Raw genomic sequence first — 15,842 nt, forward strand, 5'->3', positions numbered from 1 at the left:
CATCTGTCTTGTCCCCCTCCCCTCCCCACCCATCATGCCTCACTCACCATCTGTCTTGTTCCTCCCCACCCCTCCCCTCCCATCATGCCTCACTCACCATCTGTCTTGTCCCCCTCCCCTCCCCACCCATCATGCCTCACTCACCATCTGTCTTGTTCCCCCCTCCCCTCCCCACCCATCATGCCTCACTCACCATCTGTCTTGTTCCTCCCCACCCCTCCCATCATGCCTCACTCACCATCTGTCTTGTTCCTCCCCACCCCTCCCCACCCATCATGCCTCACTCACCATCTGTCTTGTTCCTCCCCACCCCTCCCATCATGCCTCACTCACCATCTGTCTTGTTCCTCCCCACCCCTCCCATCATGCCTCACTCACCATCTGTCTTGTTCCTCCCCACCCCTCCCATCATGCCTCACTCACCATCTGTCTTGTTCCTCCCCACCCCTCCCATCATGCCTCACTCACCATCTGTCTTGTTCCCCCCTCCCCTCCCCACCCGTCATGCCTCACTCACCATCTGTCTTGCAGAAAGCAGACCCTGACTTGCCTCCTCTGGCTTCCCACGGTTTACAGCGACTGAGGGAACGGATGAACCTGCCGCAACATCCAACATATAAAATTCAGCGCTTTATCATCTCCAAAAGAAAAACGGTTGACGTGTTGCCAATAAAAAGCAAAATATCAAAACAAATATACTTTGAAAAACAAAAATAGGCATTCCATCCACAGAGGAATACCCAAGTGTGATCTTTCAACACAAAGACAGACTGATAAACATGTATTTAGCAGAGTATTACCTCTTGCATATCTTTTATGCCCAGTGATGTAGATTATCTGAACAGTAAAGTTCATAAATTGTAAAATAAATAAAATGAATAAAGTAAATAAAAAAAAGAAATGTATTGTGAGAAAAGAGTAATACAATTCAAATCAATAAATCACTACAATACAATACACTACACTGCAATACAGTACAATACAATAAATACCCACTACAATCAGTACCGTACAGCACAGTGCAATGAATACACACCACCACAATACAATACAATACACCACAGCAGGGTTCAGCTGTCAGGAAGACACACACCGACCCAGCAAGGTACCTACATTTCCTCCCCGTCAGGGAAGATGTGTTTCCTCAGCTTCCGGAACTGCTCAGCAAAGTACACCCGGCAGTAGAACTTGGCACTGGGGTCAGAAAACTCTGAAACACACAACAGGGAGGGGGGTGGTGGTGGTGGGGAGAGACAGGTGGAAATGTCAATCAGGAACTCAACAGCGTTGTGTAACATCCTCCCCCCCACCTCTCCCTTCAACGTCGCATCCTTTGGGCATTGCATTCTGGACCTCAACTTTTACACACACACACACACACACACACACATATATATATATTTATTTTATTTATTTTTTTTTTTTCGCCTTTAACAGTTGCCCTTAAAAACATATTTTCCATACATTTGTACTGAAATCGTTACCACTGCAGAGTAAGACATTCTCAGTACATGTGTATTGAAAGCAGTAATTCTGTTCAATAAGACAGGTACATGCCCTCTCTAAGTGCACTGAATGTGTTGCTAATGCCCTTAAATACACATTTTCCCATTACATGTACTTTGAAAATAATATGATTACACAGTAAGACATTCCCTGTACACAGTGTACTGAAAATGTTAGTACTGTCCAAAAAGAAAGGACCATTCACAGTACATGTGTACTGAAAATGTTAGTACTGTCCAAAAAGAAAGGACCATCCACAGTACATGTGTACTGAAAATGTTAGTACTGTCCAAAAAGAAAGGACCATTCACAGTACATGTGTACTGAAAATGTTAGTACTGTCCAAAACGAAAGGACCATCCACAGTACATGTGTACTGAAAATGTTAGTACTGTCCAAAAAGAAAGGACCATTCACAGTACATGTGTACTGAAAATGTTAGTACTGTCCAAAAAGAAAGGACCATTCACAGTACATGTGTACTGAAAATGTTAGTACTGTCCAAAAAGAAAGGACCATCCACAGTACATGTGTACTGAAAATGTTAGTACTGTCCAAAACGAAAGGACCATTCACAGTACATGTGTACTGAAAATGTTAGTACTGTCCAAAACGAAAGGACCATTCACAGTACATGTGTACTGAAAATGTTAGTACTGTCCAAAAAGAAAGGACCATTCACAGTACATGTGTACTGAAAATGTTAGTACTGTCCAAAAAGAAAATACCATCCACAGTACATGTGTACTGAAAATGTTAGTACTGTCCAAAAAGAAAATACCATCCACAGTACATGTGCACTTGTGCCCTTTCACTCTTTTAGGCAAACATATTCTAGGTACATGTATACCAGAAATGTTGTCACTGCACAGAAAAACATTCCCAATTCACAAGTACTGAAAGTGACCGTTGCACTGCCCTGCAAGACACCCCCAATTCACGCATGTACTGAATATGCAAGACTGCAGTCTTGTGAGACAAACATCCCCAGTACATGTGTACTGAAATTCAAACACCTACCCAGTGCGAGTGTGCTATGTGGAGTGGTGGCCTTGTGCTAACGCGTCCACCTTGGAAGCGAGAGAATACAAGTGCACAGGATCAAATCTCATGCTCAGTAGTATTTTCTCCCCCTCCACAAGACCTTGAGTGGTGGTCAGGACCTTGCTCATTCAGATCAGACGATAAACCAAGGTTCCAGGAGTCTTATGCACTTTGTGCAAGTAAAAGAACCCATGGCAACAAAAGAGTTGTCCCTAACAAAATTCTGTAGAGAATCCACTTTGATAGGAAAACACAAACACTTGCAGGCAGAAAAAAAGGCTGGTGCTGCACTGTATTGAGCCGCTCTCCCTGGGGAGAACAGCCCTAATTTCACACACAGATATCTCTTGTGACAAAAAGTAATGCAATACATGACACTCAGATACATCCCCAGTGCATGTGTACTCATGTTGAACACCTCCCAGGGCATGTGTACACATGTCACACACCTCCCAGTACATGTGTACTCATGTCAGACACCTCCCAGTGCATGTGTACCCATGTCAGACACCTCCCGGTGCATATGTACTGTACTCACGCAGCTCTATGTGCACGCTGGTTGGCTGCTTGCCGACCTTGTTCTTGTCAGAGGTGTCCGGTACAACTGCACTCCCCGTCAGCATGGACAGCCCTTCAGGGTCGTCTGCAAAAACAGCACTCAGGGGTCAGCATTTTTCACCGTCAGCAGAGACAAAAAACATCACCACCACGTCTGCCTTGAGGGACGCATTTGAAAGCCACACCACTCAACTGTCAGCCTTTCAATCTTATACAAAACAACAACCGAAAACAAAACCCAAACCCGACTCCACTGTCAGCCTTGGAAGATCTTATCATTATCTTTCAGCTCTTCAGGATCCTCTGAAAACTTGACAGCTGACAATGTCGGCCCTTTGGATCCCATCCACAGCACTGAAGGCCAGACATCACAGCATTCTCTGTAAGCCTTACAAGGTCAGCAATGTGACTAAAGACGGATCCCATCCACAGCACTGAAGGCCAGACATCACAGCATTCTATGTAAGCCTTACAAGGTCAGCAATGTGACTAAAGACGGATCCCATCCACAGCACTGAAGGCCAGACATCACAGCATTCTATGTAAGCCTTACAAGGTCAGCAATGTGACTAAAGACGGATCCCATCCACAGCACTGAAGGGCAGACATCACAGCATTCTATGTAAGCCTTACAAGGTCAGCAATGTGACTAAAGACGGATCCCATCCATGACACTGAAGGCCAGACATCACAGCATTCTATGTAAGCCTTACAAGGCCAGCAATGTGACTAAAGACGGATCCCATCCACAGCACTGAAGGCCAGACATCACAGCATTCTATGTAAGCCTTACAAGGCCAGCAATGTGACTAAAGACGGATCCCATCCACAGCACTGAAGGGCAGACATCACAGCATTCTATGTAAGCCTTACAAGGCCAGCAATGTGACTAAAGACGGATCCCATCCACAGCACTGAAGGCCAGACATCACAGCATTCTATGTAAGCCTTACAAGGTCAGCAATGTCACTAAAGACGCCCAACAATTATCATACCTTTCAGCCCTTGTAAAACCAACAACCAACATCCAAGACACTGTCGTTTTGACCTCCTGTGAAACAGGTGTCACAGCCAGTGGTGTCTCCTCACAAAGCCTGAACCAAACAGTGGGACAGGACAATATCACCTGTGCACAGCAAACATGGCAGACATTATCACCTTCTGTCCACAGCAAACATGGCAGACAATATCACCTTCTGTCCACAGCAAACATGGCAGACAATATCACCTTCTGTCCACAGCAAACATGGCAGACAATATCACCTGTCCACAGCAAACATGGCAGACATTATCACCTTCTGTCCACAGCAAACATGGCAGACAATATCACCTTCTGTCCACAGCAAACATGGCAGACAATATCACCTTCTGTCCACAGCAAACATGGCAGACAATATCACCTTCTGTCCACAGCAAACATGGCAGACATTATCACCTTCTGTCCACAGCAAACATGGCAGACAATAATATCACCTTCTGTCCACAGCAAACATGGCAGACAATATCACCTTCTGTCCACAGCAAACATGGCAGACAATATCACCTTCTGTCCACAGCAAACATGGCAGACAATATCACCTTCTGTCCACAGCAAACATGGCAGACATTATCACCTTCTGTCCACAGCAAACATGGCAGACAATAATATCACCTTCTGTCCACAGCAAACATGGCAGACAATAATATCACCTTCTGTCCACAGCAAACATGGCAGACAATATCACCTTCTGTCCACAGCAAACATGGCAGACAATATCACCTTCTGTCCACAGCAAACATGGCAGACAATATCACCTTCTGTCCACAGCAAACATGGCAGACATTATCACCTTCTGTCCACAGCAAACATGGCAGACAATAATATCACCTTCTGTCCACAGCAAACATGGCAGACAATAATATCACCTTCTGTCCACAGCAAACATGGCAGACAATATCACCTTCTGTCCACAGCAAACATGGCAGACAATATCACCTTCTGTCCACAGCAAACATGGCAGACAATATCACCTTCTGTCCAAAGCAAACATGGCAGACATTATCACCTTCTGTCCACAGCAAACATGGCAGACAATATCACCTTCTGTCCACAGCAAACATGGCAGACAATATCACCTTCTGTCCACAGCAAACATGGCAGACAATATCACCTTCTGTCCACAGCAAACATGGCAGACATTATCACCTTCTGTCCACAGCAAACATGGCAGACAATAATATCACCTTCTGTCCACAGCAAACATGGCAGACAATATCACCTTCTGTCCACAGCAAACATGGCAGACAATATCACCTTCTGTCCACAGCAAACATGGCAGACAATATCACCTTCTGTCCACAGCAAACATGGCAGACATTATCACCTTCTGTCCACAGCAAACATGGCAGACAATAATATCACCTTCTGTCCACAGCAAACATGGCAGACAATATCACCTTCTGTCCACAGCAAACATGGCAGACAATAATATCACCTTCTGTCCACAGCAAACATGGCAGACAATATCACCTTCTGTCCACAGCAAACATGGCAGACAATAATATCACCTTCTGTCCACAGCAAACATGGCAGACAATAATATCACCTTCTGTCCACAGCAAACATGGCAGACAATATCACCTTCCGTCCACAGCAAACATGGCAGACAATAATATCACCTTCTGTCCACAGCAAACATGGCAGACAATAATATCACCTTCTGTCCACAGCAAACATGGCAGACAATATCACCTTCTGTCCACAGCAAACATGGCAGACAATAATATCACCTTCTGTCCACAGCAAACATGGCAGACAATATCACCTTCTGTCCACAGCAAACATGGCAGACAATATCACCTTCCGTCCACAGCAAACATGGCAGTCTCATGAGAATATTAAACATATACTGTTTCATATTTCCAATGAACAGTTTGTTACACTGTTTCCAATGAATAATATGATTCATTTAAAAAAAAAATGACATCTAAGTAAATAACTATTGATCACCAAAATCAAACTTAACAATTTTATAATGTCATTTCAAATCAACTCTCATAAACAGTGACTTGCCAAAGTGACACACTTTTGGGTTGTGAAAACATACATAAAATCAAATATATACACGTGTGCGTGGGCATATAGATGTGCTGTAAGTAAGCTGTTATCAAAGTGCGCACAAGAATCCAACTGCATGCTTGAATTTCACCATTTCACCATTATTTAATTTTTTTTTTTCCTGTTTTCTTTTCCAAGAATGAAAAAACCCAGGCAAGTCAAAGAAAGTGAAATGACAATTACTGGCACATCAGATCTGATATCACAATGCGCTGGACTGACTGTAAAATACCAACTGTACAGAACTACAACTTACAGTAAAAGATAACCTTCTGACCACAGTAAAACTGGTCTGTTACATAATCCTCAAATCATTCTTGTTACGAAGAACCCACAGCACACAGAATACAAGGCATCCATCAGTCTCGGGAGAGTACAGAAATAATACACTTCTCTAACAACCAGGATATGAGGATGCAGAGATTAAAGCTGGTTATGATGCAGCAGAATAAAATCATCAACAGAAATGGATTCATTGTGAGTAAAGAAAGATAAAGATGTGGAAAGCCACACAGGCACTGTTGTACTACCAAGCAAGATTCACATCACCAGTGCTATTCTACCATGATGCTGAGTAGTGTCAGGCCCTGGGAATGAACCCAGGTCATAACGTGTGGTGGGTGAAGAATGCACATGTTCTTTATCACCCACGCCAGGTCATAACGTGTGGTGGGTGAAGAATGCACATGTTCTTTATCACCCACGCCAGGTCATAACGTGAGGTGGGTGAAGAATGCACATGTTCTTTATCACCCACGTCAGGTCATAACATGTGGTGGGTAAAGAATACACATGTTCTTTATCACCCACGTCAGGTCATAACGTGTGGTGGGTGAAGAATGCACATGTTCTTTATCACCCACGTCAGGTCATAACGTGTGGTGGGTGAAGAATGCACATGTTCTTTATCACCCACGTCAGGTCATAACGTGTGGTGGGTGAAGAATGCACATGTTCTTTATCACCCACGTCAGGTCATAACGTGTGGTGGGTAAAGAATGCACATGTTCTTTATCACCCATGTCAGGTCATAACGTGTGGTGGGTGAAGAATACACATGTTCTTTATCACCCACGTCAGGTCATAACGTGTGGTGGGTGAATAATGCACATGTTCTTTATCACCCACGTCAGGTCATAACGTGTGGTGGGTAAAGAATGCACATGTTCTTTATCACCCACGTCAGGTCATAACGTGTGGTGGGTGAAGAATGCACATGTTCTTTATCACCCACGTCAGGTCATAACGTGTGGTGGGTGAAGAATACACATGTTCTTTATCACCCACGTCAACAGATGTGCAGACCTGCCAGTGCCTGAACACACTGTTTATTATTGTTATTAATTTATTATTATTATTAATTTATTATTATTATTACTACTACCTTTTCTTTTCTTTTTTTTTTAACATTATAGTTATTATTTACTTATTTATTTATTTGTGTAAGCTTATCTATTATTTATTCACTTTTTTTTTTTTTTCCTCAAGGCCTGACTAAGCGCGTTGGGTTACGCTGCTGATCAGGCATCTGCTTGGCAGATGTGGTGTAGCGTATATGGATATGTCCGAACGCAGTGACGCCTCCTTGAGCTACTGATACTGAAACTGAAACTGTGTGTGGATATGCATGCAGAAGATCCAACATACATGTCAAGAATCCTGTATGTCAGCATCCCGAAGGTTACGGAAACAACAACATACCCAGCATGAACACTCCTGTAGATGTAGTATGGCTGCCTACATGGCAGGATAAAGGCCCACTTGTACATGCAGGTCAACACAAGAGCAGCAGCCCATGATCACAGAAAAAGTAGTACCAACTGAAAACCTTGTGAAACTGCTCTTCATTCCTGTTATAAGTTGGGACTGAAGGATTGAACCTCCCACCCCCTGTCATTCAGATGAAATGATAAACCCAGGTCCTGTGTGCAGCTTGTACTTAGTAGACGTAAAAGAAGACACCAGAAAAAAAGGTTAGTGCCTGACAAAAATCAAGCGGAGAAAACTACTTTGATCATCAAAGAAATACACCTGGAGACAGAGAAAAAAAGTGGTGCTGCACTGTGACAAAACGCTCTCCCCAGGTAGAGAGTGACAAAGAGTCATACCACACAGTACAGTCCAATACAAAACAATACAAGACAGTGGTGAACTGACTGGGGATTCACAAGCTGAAGTGTTCAGAGACAAAGGACAAAGCTTGACTTCTCTGTTGTGATTCTCTTCCCCTGGCTGAGGAAACTGTTCAGTGTACAACATGCTGATCACACACACACACACATGCACTAACATGCATAAATACACATACACACACATGTGCACAAACACACATACATGCATACACATGCAAACATAAAAACATGTACACACACATGCATCCCCCCCCACCCCCACCCAACACACACACACACATAGGACAATGCAAACAGTTCAACTCTGAGACTGTTGGAGTTTCTTTGACAGATTTTCCACCTCATACTGGCTGCAATCTTCACAATGACACCCAAAACAAATAACCAATGAAAAGCATTTCTTTTTAAACAGCCGACACTGCCTCCCTGTTCACCCCTCAGTCTGAAAAGCTTGAACCATACATCACTGGAGGGAAAAAAAGAATGAATGAAAAAATAAATCAATACAGTGGCTGAATGAATAACAATGTACACAAATATATCAGCACATAGAACAAAAACTGACAGTCAAGCACACAAAAAACGCATGGAACCCAACACAAACAGGTTCACACACATTCACAAGACTACACCTATTCACAAACACAAGCACACGTCTGCACACACACACACACACACACACACACTTTGATCCACTGACATCTAAAAAAGTTCTGATTGTTGTGCAGTTTATCTTTCAGTTTTAATGAGGTGGTGAAAGTAGGCGGATTGATTAATTAATGGTATACCACATGTGCTTTAAAATGCAATAACAGGCCACAAATCAGATGCCTCACTTATGCATAAGCCCAGTGCAAATGTCAGGCCTTCATAGCCTGCTAAATTCAAAGTGTGTGTGCATGCGCATGTGCATGCGTGCGTGCATGTGTGCGTGTATGCATGTGTGTGTATGTGCATGCGTGCATGTGTGTGTGCATGCGTAAAAATGAAAACTGTGAACAAAGTGAGTGTTGTGCAGACAGAAGGAAGAGAATTGTCTCCCTGGATTTGTCGTCAACACTACCTTCCACAATGTTTGGGGCAGAGACCGTGAAGAGGAGAGAGATGGGGCAGACAGAGTTAGAGACTGAGAGAGACAGAGACTGACAGACAGAGGGGGAGAGTGACAGAGAGGGAGACAGAGGGGGAGAGTGACAGAGAGGGAGACAGAGGCAGGGAGAGTGACAGACAGGGAGACAGAGGGGGAGAGTGACAGACAGGGAGACAGAGGGGGAGAGTGACAGACAGGGAGACAGAGGGGGAGAGTGACAGACAGGGAGACAGGGAGACAGAGGGGGAGAGTGACAGACAGGGAGACAGAGAGGGAGAGTGACAGACAGGGAGACAGAGGGGGAGAGTGACAGACAGGGAGACAGAGGGGGAGAGTGACAGAGACAGGGAGACAGAGGGGGAGAGTGACAGACAGGGAGACAGAGAGTGACAGACAGGGAGACAGAGGGGGAGAGTGACAGACAGGGAGACAGAGGGGGAGAGTGACAGACAGGGAGACAGAGGGGGAGAGTGACAGAGACAGGGAGACAGAGGGGGAGAGTGACAGAGACAGAGGGGGAGAGTGACAGAGACAGGGAGACAGAGGCAGGGAGAGGGAGAGAGACAGGGAGACAGAGGGGGAGAGTGACAGAGAGGGAGGCTGAGAGGGAGAGTGACAGACAGGGAGACATGGAGACAGAGGGGGAGAGTGACAGACAGGGAGACAGAGAGGGAGAGTGACACAGGGAGACAGAGGGACAGACAGGGAGACAGAGGGGGAGAGTGACAGACAGGGAGACAGAGGGGGAGAGTGACAGAGAGGGAGGCAGAGAGGGAGAGTGACAGACAGGGAGACAGAGAGGGACAGACAGGGAGACAGAGGGGGAGAGTGACAGAGAGGGAGACAGAGAGTGACAGACAGGGAGACAGAGGGGGAGAGTGACAGAGAGGGAGAGTGACAGAGACAGGGAGACAGAGAGTGACAGACAGGGAGACAGAGGGGGAGAGTGACAGAGAGGGAGGCAGAGAGGGAGAGTGACAGAGACAGGGAGACAGAGGGGGAGAGTGACAGAGACAGAGGGGGAGAGTGACAGAGACAGAGGGGGAGAGTGACAGACAGGGAGACAGAGGGAGAGAGTGACAGACAGGGAGACAGAGGGGGAGAGTGACAGAGACAGAGGGGGAGAGTGACAGACAGGGAGACAGAGGGGGAGAGTGACAGACAGGGAGACAGAGGGGGAGAGTGACAGACAGCGAGACAGAGGGGGAGAGTGACAGACAGGGAGACAGAGGGGGAGAGTGACAGACAGCGAGACAGAGGGGGAGAGTGACAGAGACAGAGGGGGAGAGTGACAGAGACAGAGGGGGAGAGTGACAGACAGGGAGACAGAGGGGGAGAGTGACAGACAGCGAGACAGGGGGGGAGAGTGACAGACAGGGAGACAGAGGGGGAGAGTGACAGAGACAGAGGGGGAGAGTGACAGACAGGGAGACAGAGGGGGAGAGTGACAGAGACAGAGGGGGAGAGTGACAGAGACAGAGGGGGAGAGTGACAGACAGGGAGACAGAGGGGGAGAGTGACAGAGAGGGAGACAGAGGGGGAGAGTGACAGAGACAGAGGGGGAGAGTGACAGAGACAGAGGGGGAGAGTGACAGACAGGGAGACAGAGGGGGAGAGTGACAGAGAGGGAGACAGAGGGAGAGAGTGACAGACAGACAGAGGGAGAGAGAGACAGACAGGGAGACAGAGGGAGAGAGTGACAGACAGGGAGACAGAGGGGGAGAGAGACAGACAGGGAGACAGAGGGAGAGAGTGACAGACAGACAGAGGGAGAGAGAGACAGACAGGGAGACAGAGGGAGAGAGTGACAGACAGGGAGCAGGGAGACAGAGGGGGAGAGTGACAGAGGCAGGGAGAGAGAAGAAGGAAGACTTTACATGTGAACAACTACCCTCAACATCTCCAGAGAACAGAAATGCTCCACACTTGACCCGCCCCAATAACACGCCACACTGCACCCCACCCCCCCCACCTTTTCAGAGCTTCAAGTAACAACAACAATCCATGTGAAGTGAAGGGGTCAGAATGGAGAACAGTGACAGGCAGAAAACAGGAAATGGACATGCCAGTGATGACAGCAATCCACCAGGACGCCGTCCACTGTACTGACAGCTCATTTCTCTCACACACATCTTCCAACAAGGCACACAGGGTGGGGGGTTCTTTAACGTGCACAATCCACCAGGACACCGTCCACTGTACTGACAGCTCATTTCTCTCACACACATCTTCCAACAAGGGACACAGGGTGGGGGGTTCTTTAACGTGCATAATCCACCAGGACACCGTCCACTGTACTGACAGCTCATTTCTCTCACACACATCTTCCAACAAGGCACACAGGGTGGGGGGTTCTTTAACGTGCACAATCCACAGCCAGGGTAAAAAAACAACAACAAAAAAACAGCCAATGGATTTGTCACGGTGTACACACACTGCATGCTGTATGAAGTAAAATCACCTCAGGCGACAAATTCATACACATCTTTTTCCTAATAATCTTCATTTCAACACGTGACATGGGGCTCATGACAGTGTGTGTATAAAATGAACAGATACAACACTGTCAGGACAAATGATACATGTGTACAATATATCACTGGGTACATCATAAAAAAAGAAGGTTATTGTCATGACACCACATACACAATACAATGGAAAAGAAATGAGAAATGTAATGAACTGACTTTGTGCACGATGTACTGAAAGGCATCAGACTGACGTATGCAGAGAGCTGTGCATGTTGCATGAAAACCATTTACAGGCAATGTATACACTGTTATACACTGTTCCAAGTAATGACAGTAGCCAGGAAGCAGATGCTTACATACACTAATGTATTTCAATTTCTCATCCTTTTCAACACCCACCAATATAGAGTATCTTAGATGGTGTGAGATGTTGTGACTATGAACACTGGTATTTCTCTGAGCACAAACTACTTCATATGAACAGTTCCCCTTTCGTTACTTGTTTTGTTAGTTTTTTTCAATGCATCAAGCTTTGCTGAATGCCATGGGTACAGGGTTTCTTTATGTTTCCCAGACTTTTTTTGGACCTTGAAGGACAAACATGGGGAATCTGTATCATACTCCCTGTTAGGTTAAATATACTTACAGACCTTGAAGGACAAACATGGGGAATCTGTATCATACTCCCTGTTAGGTTAAATAAGCTAACAATGTCAAGCTAGTGCGTTTGAGTTGGACATGGTAACTACATGACACCAAACAAATTTTTCAAGACTTTTCCAACCCTGGAAATGGTACTCTCATTTTGTTCACTTTCACAACTGTGTAATCGTAAAGACGTCAATCACCAGAAAAACACTGTCAGTTATAACAACAAAACAACATGAACAAGACAGAGTGTGGCAGGCAGGCAGGCAGTGGGAAAGGCAGCAGTCAGTGTGAACAGGGGAGAGAAGCCAGGAGAACGTCAAGGGGACACCACACAAGAGGTTAGCAGTCACACACACACACACACACACAGGCACAGGCACAGGGAGCCAGGGGGCGCTACCTTCCAGACTCTCCCAGTCAATGCGGGGAGTGTAGCGCACAGCCTCCACACACTCCGGGTCCTTACGACTCAGCTTGGGGCTGGGCTCCCGGCTCACCCCCGCCGCCCGCAGGAACGACAACACCCCACTACCCGCCTTTCGGCCTGCCAACCAACCAACCAACCAACCACCACTACCCTCTCTCTCACCAACACACAGACAACACCCCACTACCCGCCTTTCGGCCTGCCAACCAACCAACCACCACCCTCTCTCTCACCACCACACAGACAACAACACCCCACTACCCGCCTTTCGGCCTGCCAACCAACCAACCAACCAACCACCACTACCCTCTCTCCCACCAACACACAGACAACAACACCCCACTACCCGCCTTTCGGCCTGCCAACCAACCAACCAACCAACCACCACTACCCTCTCTATCACCACCACACAGACAACAACACCCCACTACCCGCCTTTCGGCCTGCCAACCAACCAACCAACCAACCACCACTACCCTCTCTCTCACCACCACACAGACAACACCCCACTACCCGCCTTTCGGCCTGCCAACCAACCAACCACCACTACCCTCTCTCCCACCAACACACAGACAACACCCCACTACCCGCCTTTCGGCCTGCCAACCAACCAACCAACCACCACTACCCTCTCTATCACCACCACACAGACAACACCACCCCACTACCCACCTTTAGGCCAACCAACCAACCAACCAACCAACCACCACTACCCTCTCTATCACCACCACACAGACAACAACACCCCACTACCCACCTTTAGGCCAACCAACCAACCAACCAACCAACCACCACCCTCTCTCTCACCACCACACAGACAACACCACCCCACTACCCGCCTTTCGGCCTGCCAACCAACCAACCAACCAACCACCACTACCCTCTCTCTCACCACCACACAGACAACACCACCCCACTACCCGCCTTTCGGCCTGCCAACCAACCAACCAACCACCACTACCCTCTCTCTCACCACCACACAGACAACAACACCCCACTACCCACCTTTAGGCCTGCCAACCAACCAACCAACCAACCACCACTACCCTCTCTCTCACCACCACACAGACAACAACACCCCACTACCCACCTTTAGGCCTGCCAACCAACCAACCAACCAACCACCACCACCCTCTCTCTCACCACCACACAGACAACACCACCACCCCAGTACAGACCAGTACAAGGCAGGCTGAAAGGCATTACACAGACAGACAGAGGAGTTTAAAAAAAATGAAAGCAAAGACAAAAAGAAGAACAAGCATCAAACACTGAAAGATCATGTGTGTATGTGTCATCAGTAACTAGAGTCAGATCAATGTGGAGTTGTACCAACACTGTGGACTATCATCAGTGTCAGTTCCAAGGAGCTGTCAAAGCACACTGACTAAGTGTGTTGATAGCACCGGAGATTAGAAAAGAGAGATAAACCACTTGCAGAAATTGCTGAAGCCAGGCAGCCTGCGCCGCGGCACGCATTCATTATTCATGAGCTGCCTTTGCCCCGCCCAAACGTAAGGAAAGCGTCAGTCGAACGCAGTCTCCTGAGTGATTTTATAATTTGGATTACACCTTTTTTCCCTTTTCTGTTTGCTTCATCCCACGCAGATGTCAAACTCAATTTTGTTGTGAATAACATTCCTAAATATTTATATGTATTGGTTACTTTTATTTCCCTATCACCACAGCACTATTTTTCACGAGTCGAAAGATGACCTCCATTGCGGAAAACTATAATATTGGTCTTAACGAGATTCACTGTTTGTTGTAGTCTGTCTGTTTCTTGCTTAAGGGCATTTAATTGATTTTGTAACTCTGTGGGTGTGTCAGACAAGAGAACAACATCATCAGCAAATAGCATTAAGAGCAAATCTGTTGCGCCAGGTATCATTTGTATTCCATGTCTCCCCTTCTTTGATAACTCCACTGCCAATTCACCGATGAAAAAGGAAAACAGCTGTGAGCTTGGCATACAACCTTGTTTAACCCCTATTGGACACTGAAAAAAGTCTGAATAAATACCTTTGTCACGAACACATACAAGTACAGAATCGTGGATGCTTTTAACAGCCATGTAAAACTCCCGAGAGAGAGAGACAGAGACAGAGACTTAGAGAGAGAGATAGAGCACAATACAACGGTCTGCTCGGGCAACATGAAGCGTTCGTATATATATGAATTATATATATGATTATGTACATATTGATAGATTTAGATTTACATACTGATAGATCTATATGAAATTATGTATGTATGTATTCATGTATGTATGTATAGACAGATGTTAGAAGAGAGACAGAGCTGAATATGTGTTTTATGTTTTGATATATATATTTTTTTATTTTTTTTTGAAGAAATGGTGATGTAAACCAGAAAGTGTGAAGAAAAAGTAGCGTTACGAAAACGCAGTTCAATAATTTATAACTGTCTCTCTCATGTGCAACATTGCGCTGGGGGGGGGGGGAGTTGGTGGTGGGGGGACTGCTTTATTTTCTTTTTATATTATCTACATTCAAGCAGATGCAAACGTGCTAAAAACCAAAGCAAAAATGAATCAGTTTTCATTGTATTCAGCGAATCTTACTACACGTGCGAAATTCCAGGCGTAACTTAACTTTCGCTTTACTGCAGCTGAACCGTCGAACCGACCAGTTTCCTTGGGGTGGGGAAGGAGAGGGTGATTTACCGCCACCCTTCCGCACTGCGTGTGTGCCTCAAAACGGCTTCAGCACTGTTATAGACAGTAAGAAGGGGCCTGCCGCGAGTGGTTTATCTCTCTTTTCTAATCTCCGATAGCACTAAATCAGATAACCTCCAGAAATTACTCCTCATATCCATCACTGGAATATGTAGGGCCAAGTGGGAG

General features: G+C 46.1%; 1 protein-coding gene across 2 annotated transcripts in view; it reads right to left on the reverse strand.

Annotated features, from left to right (window-relative positions):
* The window catches only part of LOC143293081 (1-phosphatidylinositol 3-phosphate 5-kinase-like), a 122,969-nt gene that overhangs the window by 22,155 nt on the left and 84,972 nt on the right, over positions 1-15,842 (reverse strand). The window contains exons 36-39 of one of the 2 annotated variants that reach the window (XM_076603967.1): positions 12,950-13,093; positions 3,089-3,193; positions 1,114-1,210; positions 518-597 (exon numbers count right to left, since the gene is read on the reverse strand). In XM_076603967.1, coding sequence (XP_076460082.1) covers positions 518-597; positions 1,114-1,210; positions 3,089-3,193; positions 12,950-13,093 — 426 coding nt within the window. The remainder of the gene's footprint in view (positions 1-517; positions 598-1,113; positions 1,211-3,088; positions 3,194-12,949; positions 13,094-15,842) is intronic. The other variant, XM_076603968.1, reaches the window with a different exon arrangement.

The sequence above is a fragment of the Babylonia areolata genome, chromosome 18, assembly GCF_041734735.1.
Source record: "Babylonia areolata isolate BAREFJ2019XMU chromosome 18, ASM4173473v1, whole genome shotgun sequence".
Classification (NCBI taxonomy): Eukaryota; Metazoa; Mollusca; class Gastropoda; order Neogastropoda; family Buccinidae; genus Babylonia; species Babylonia areolata.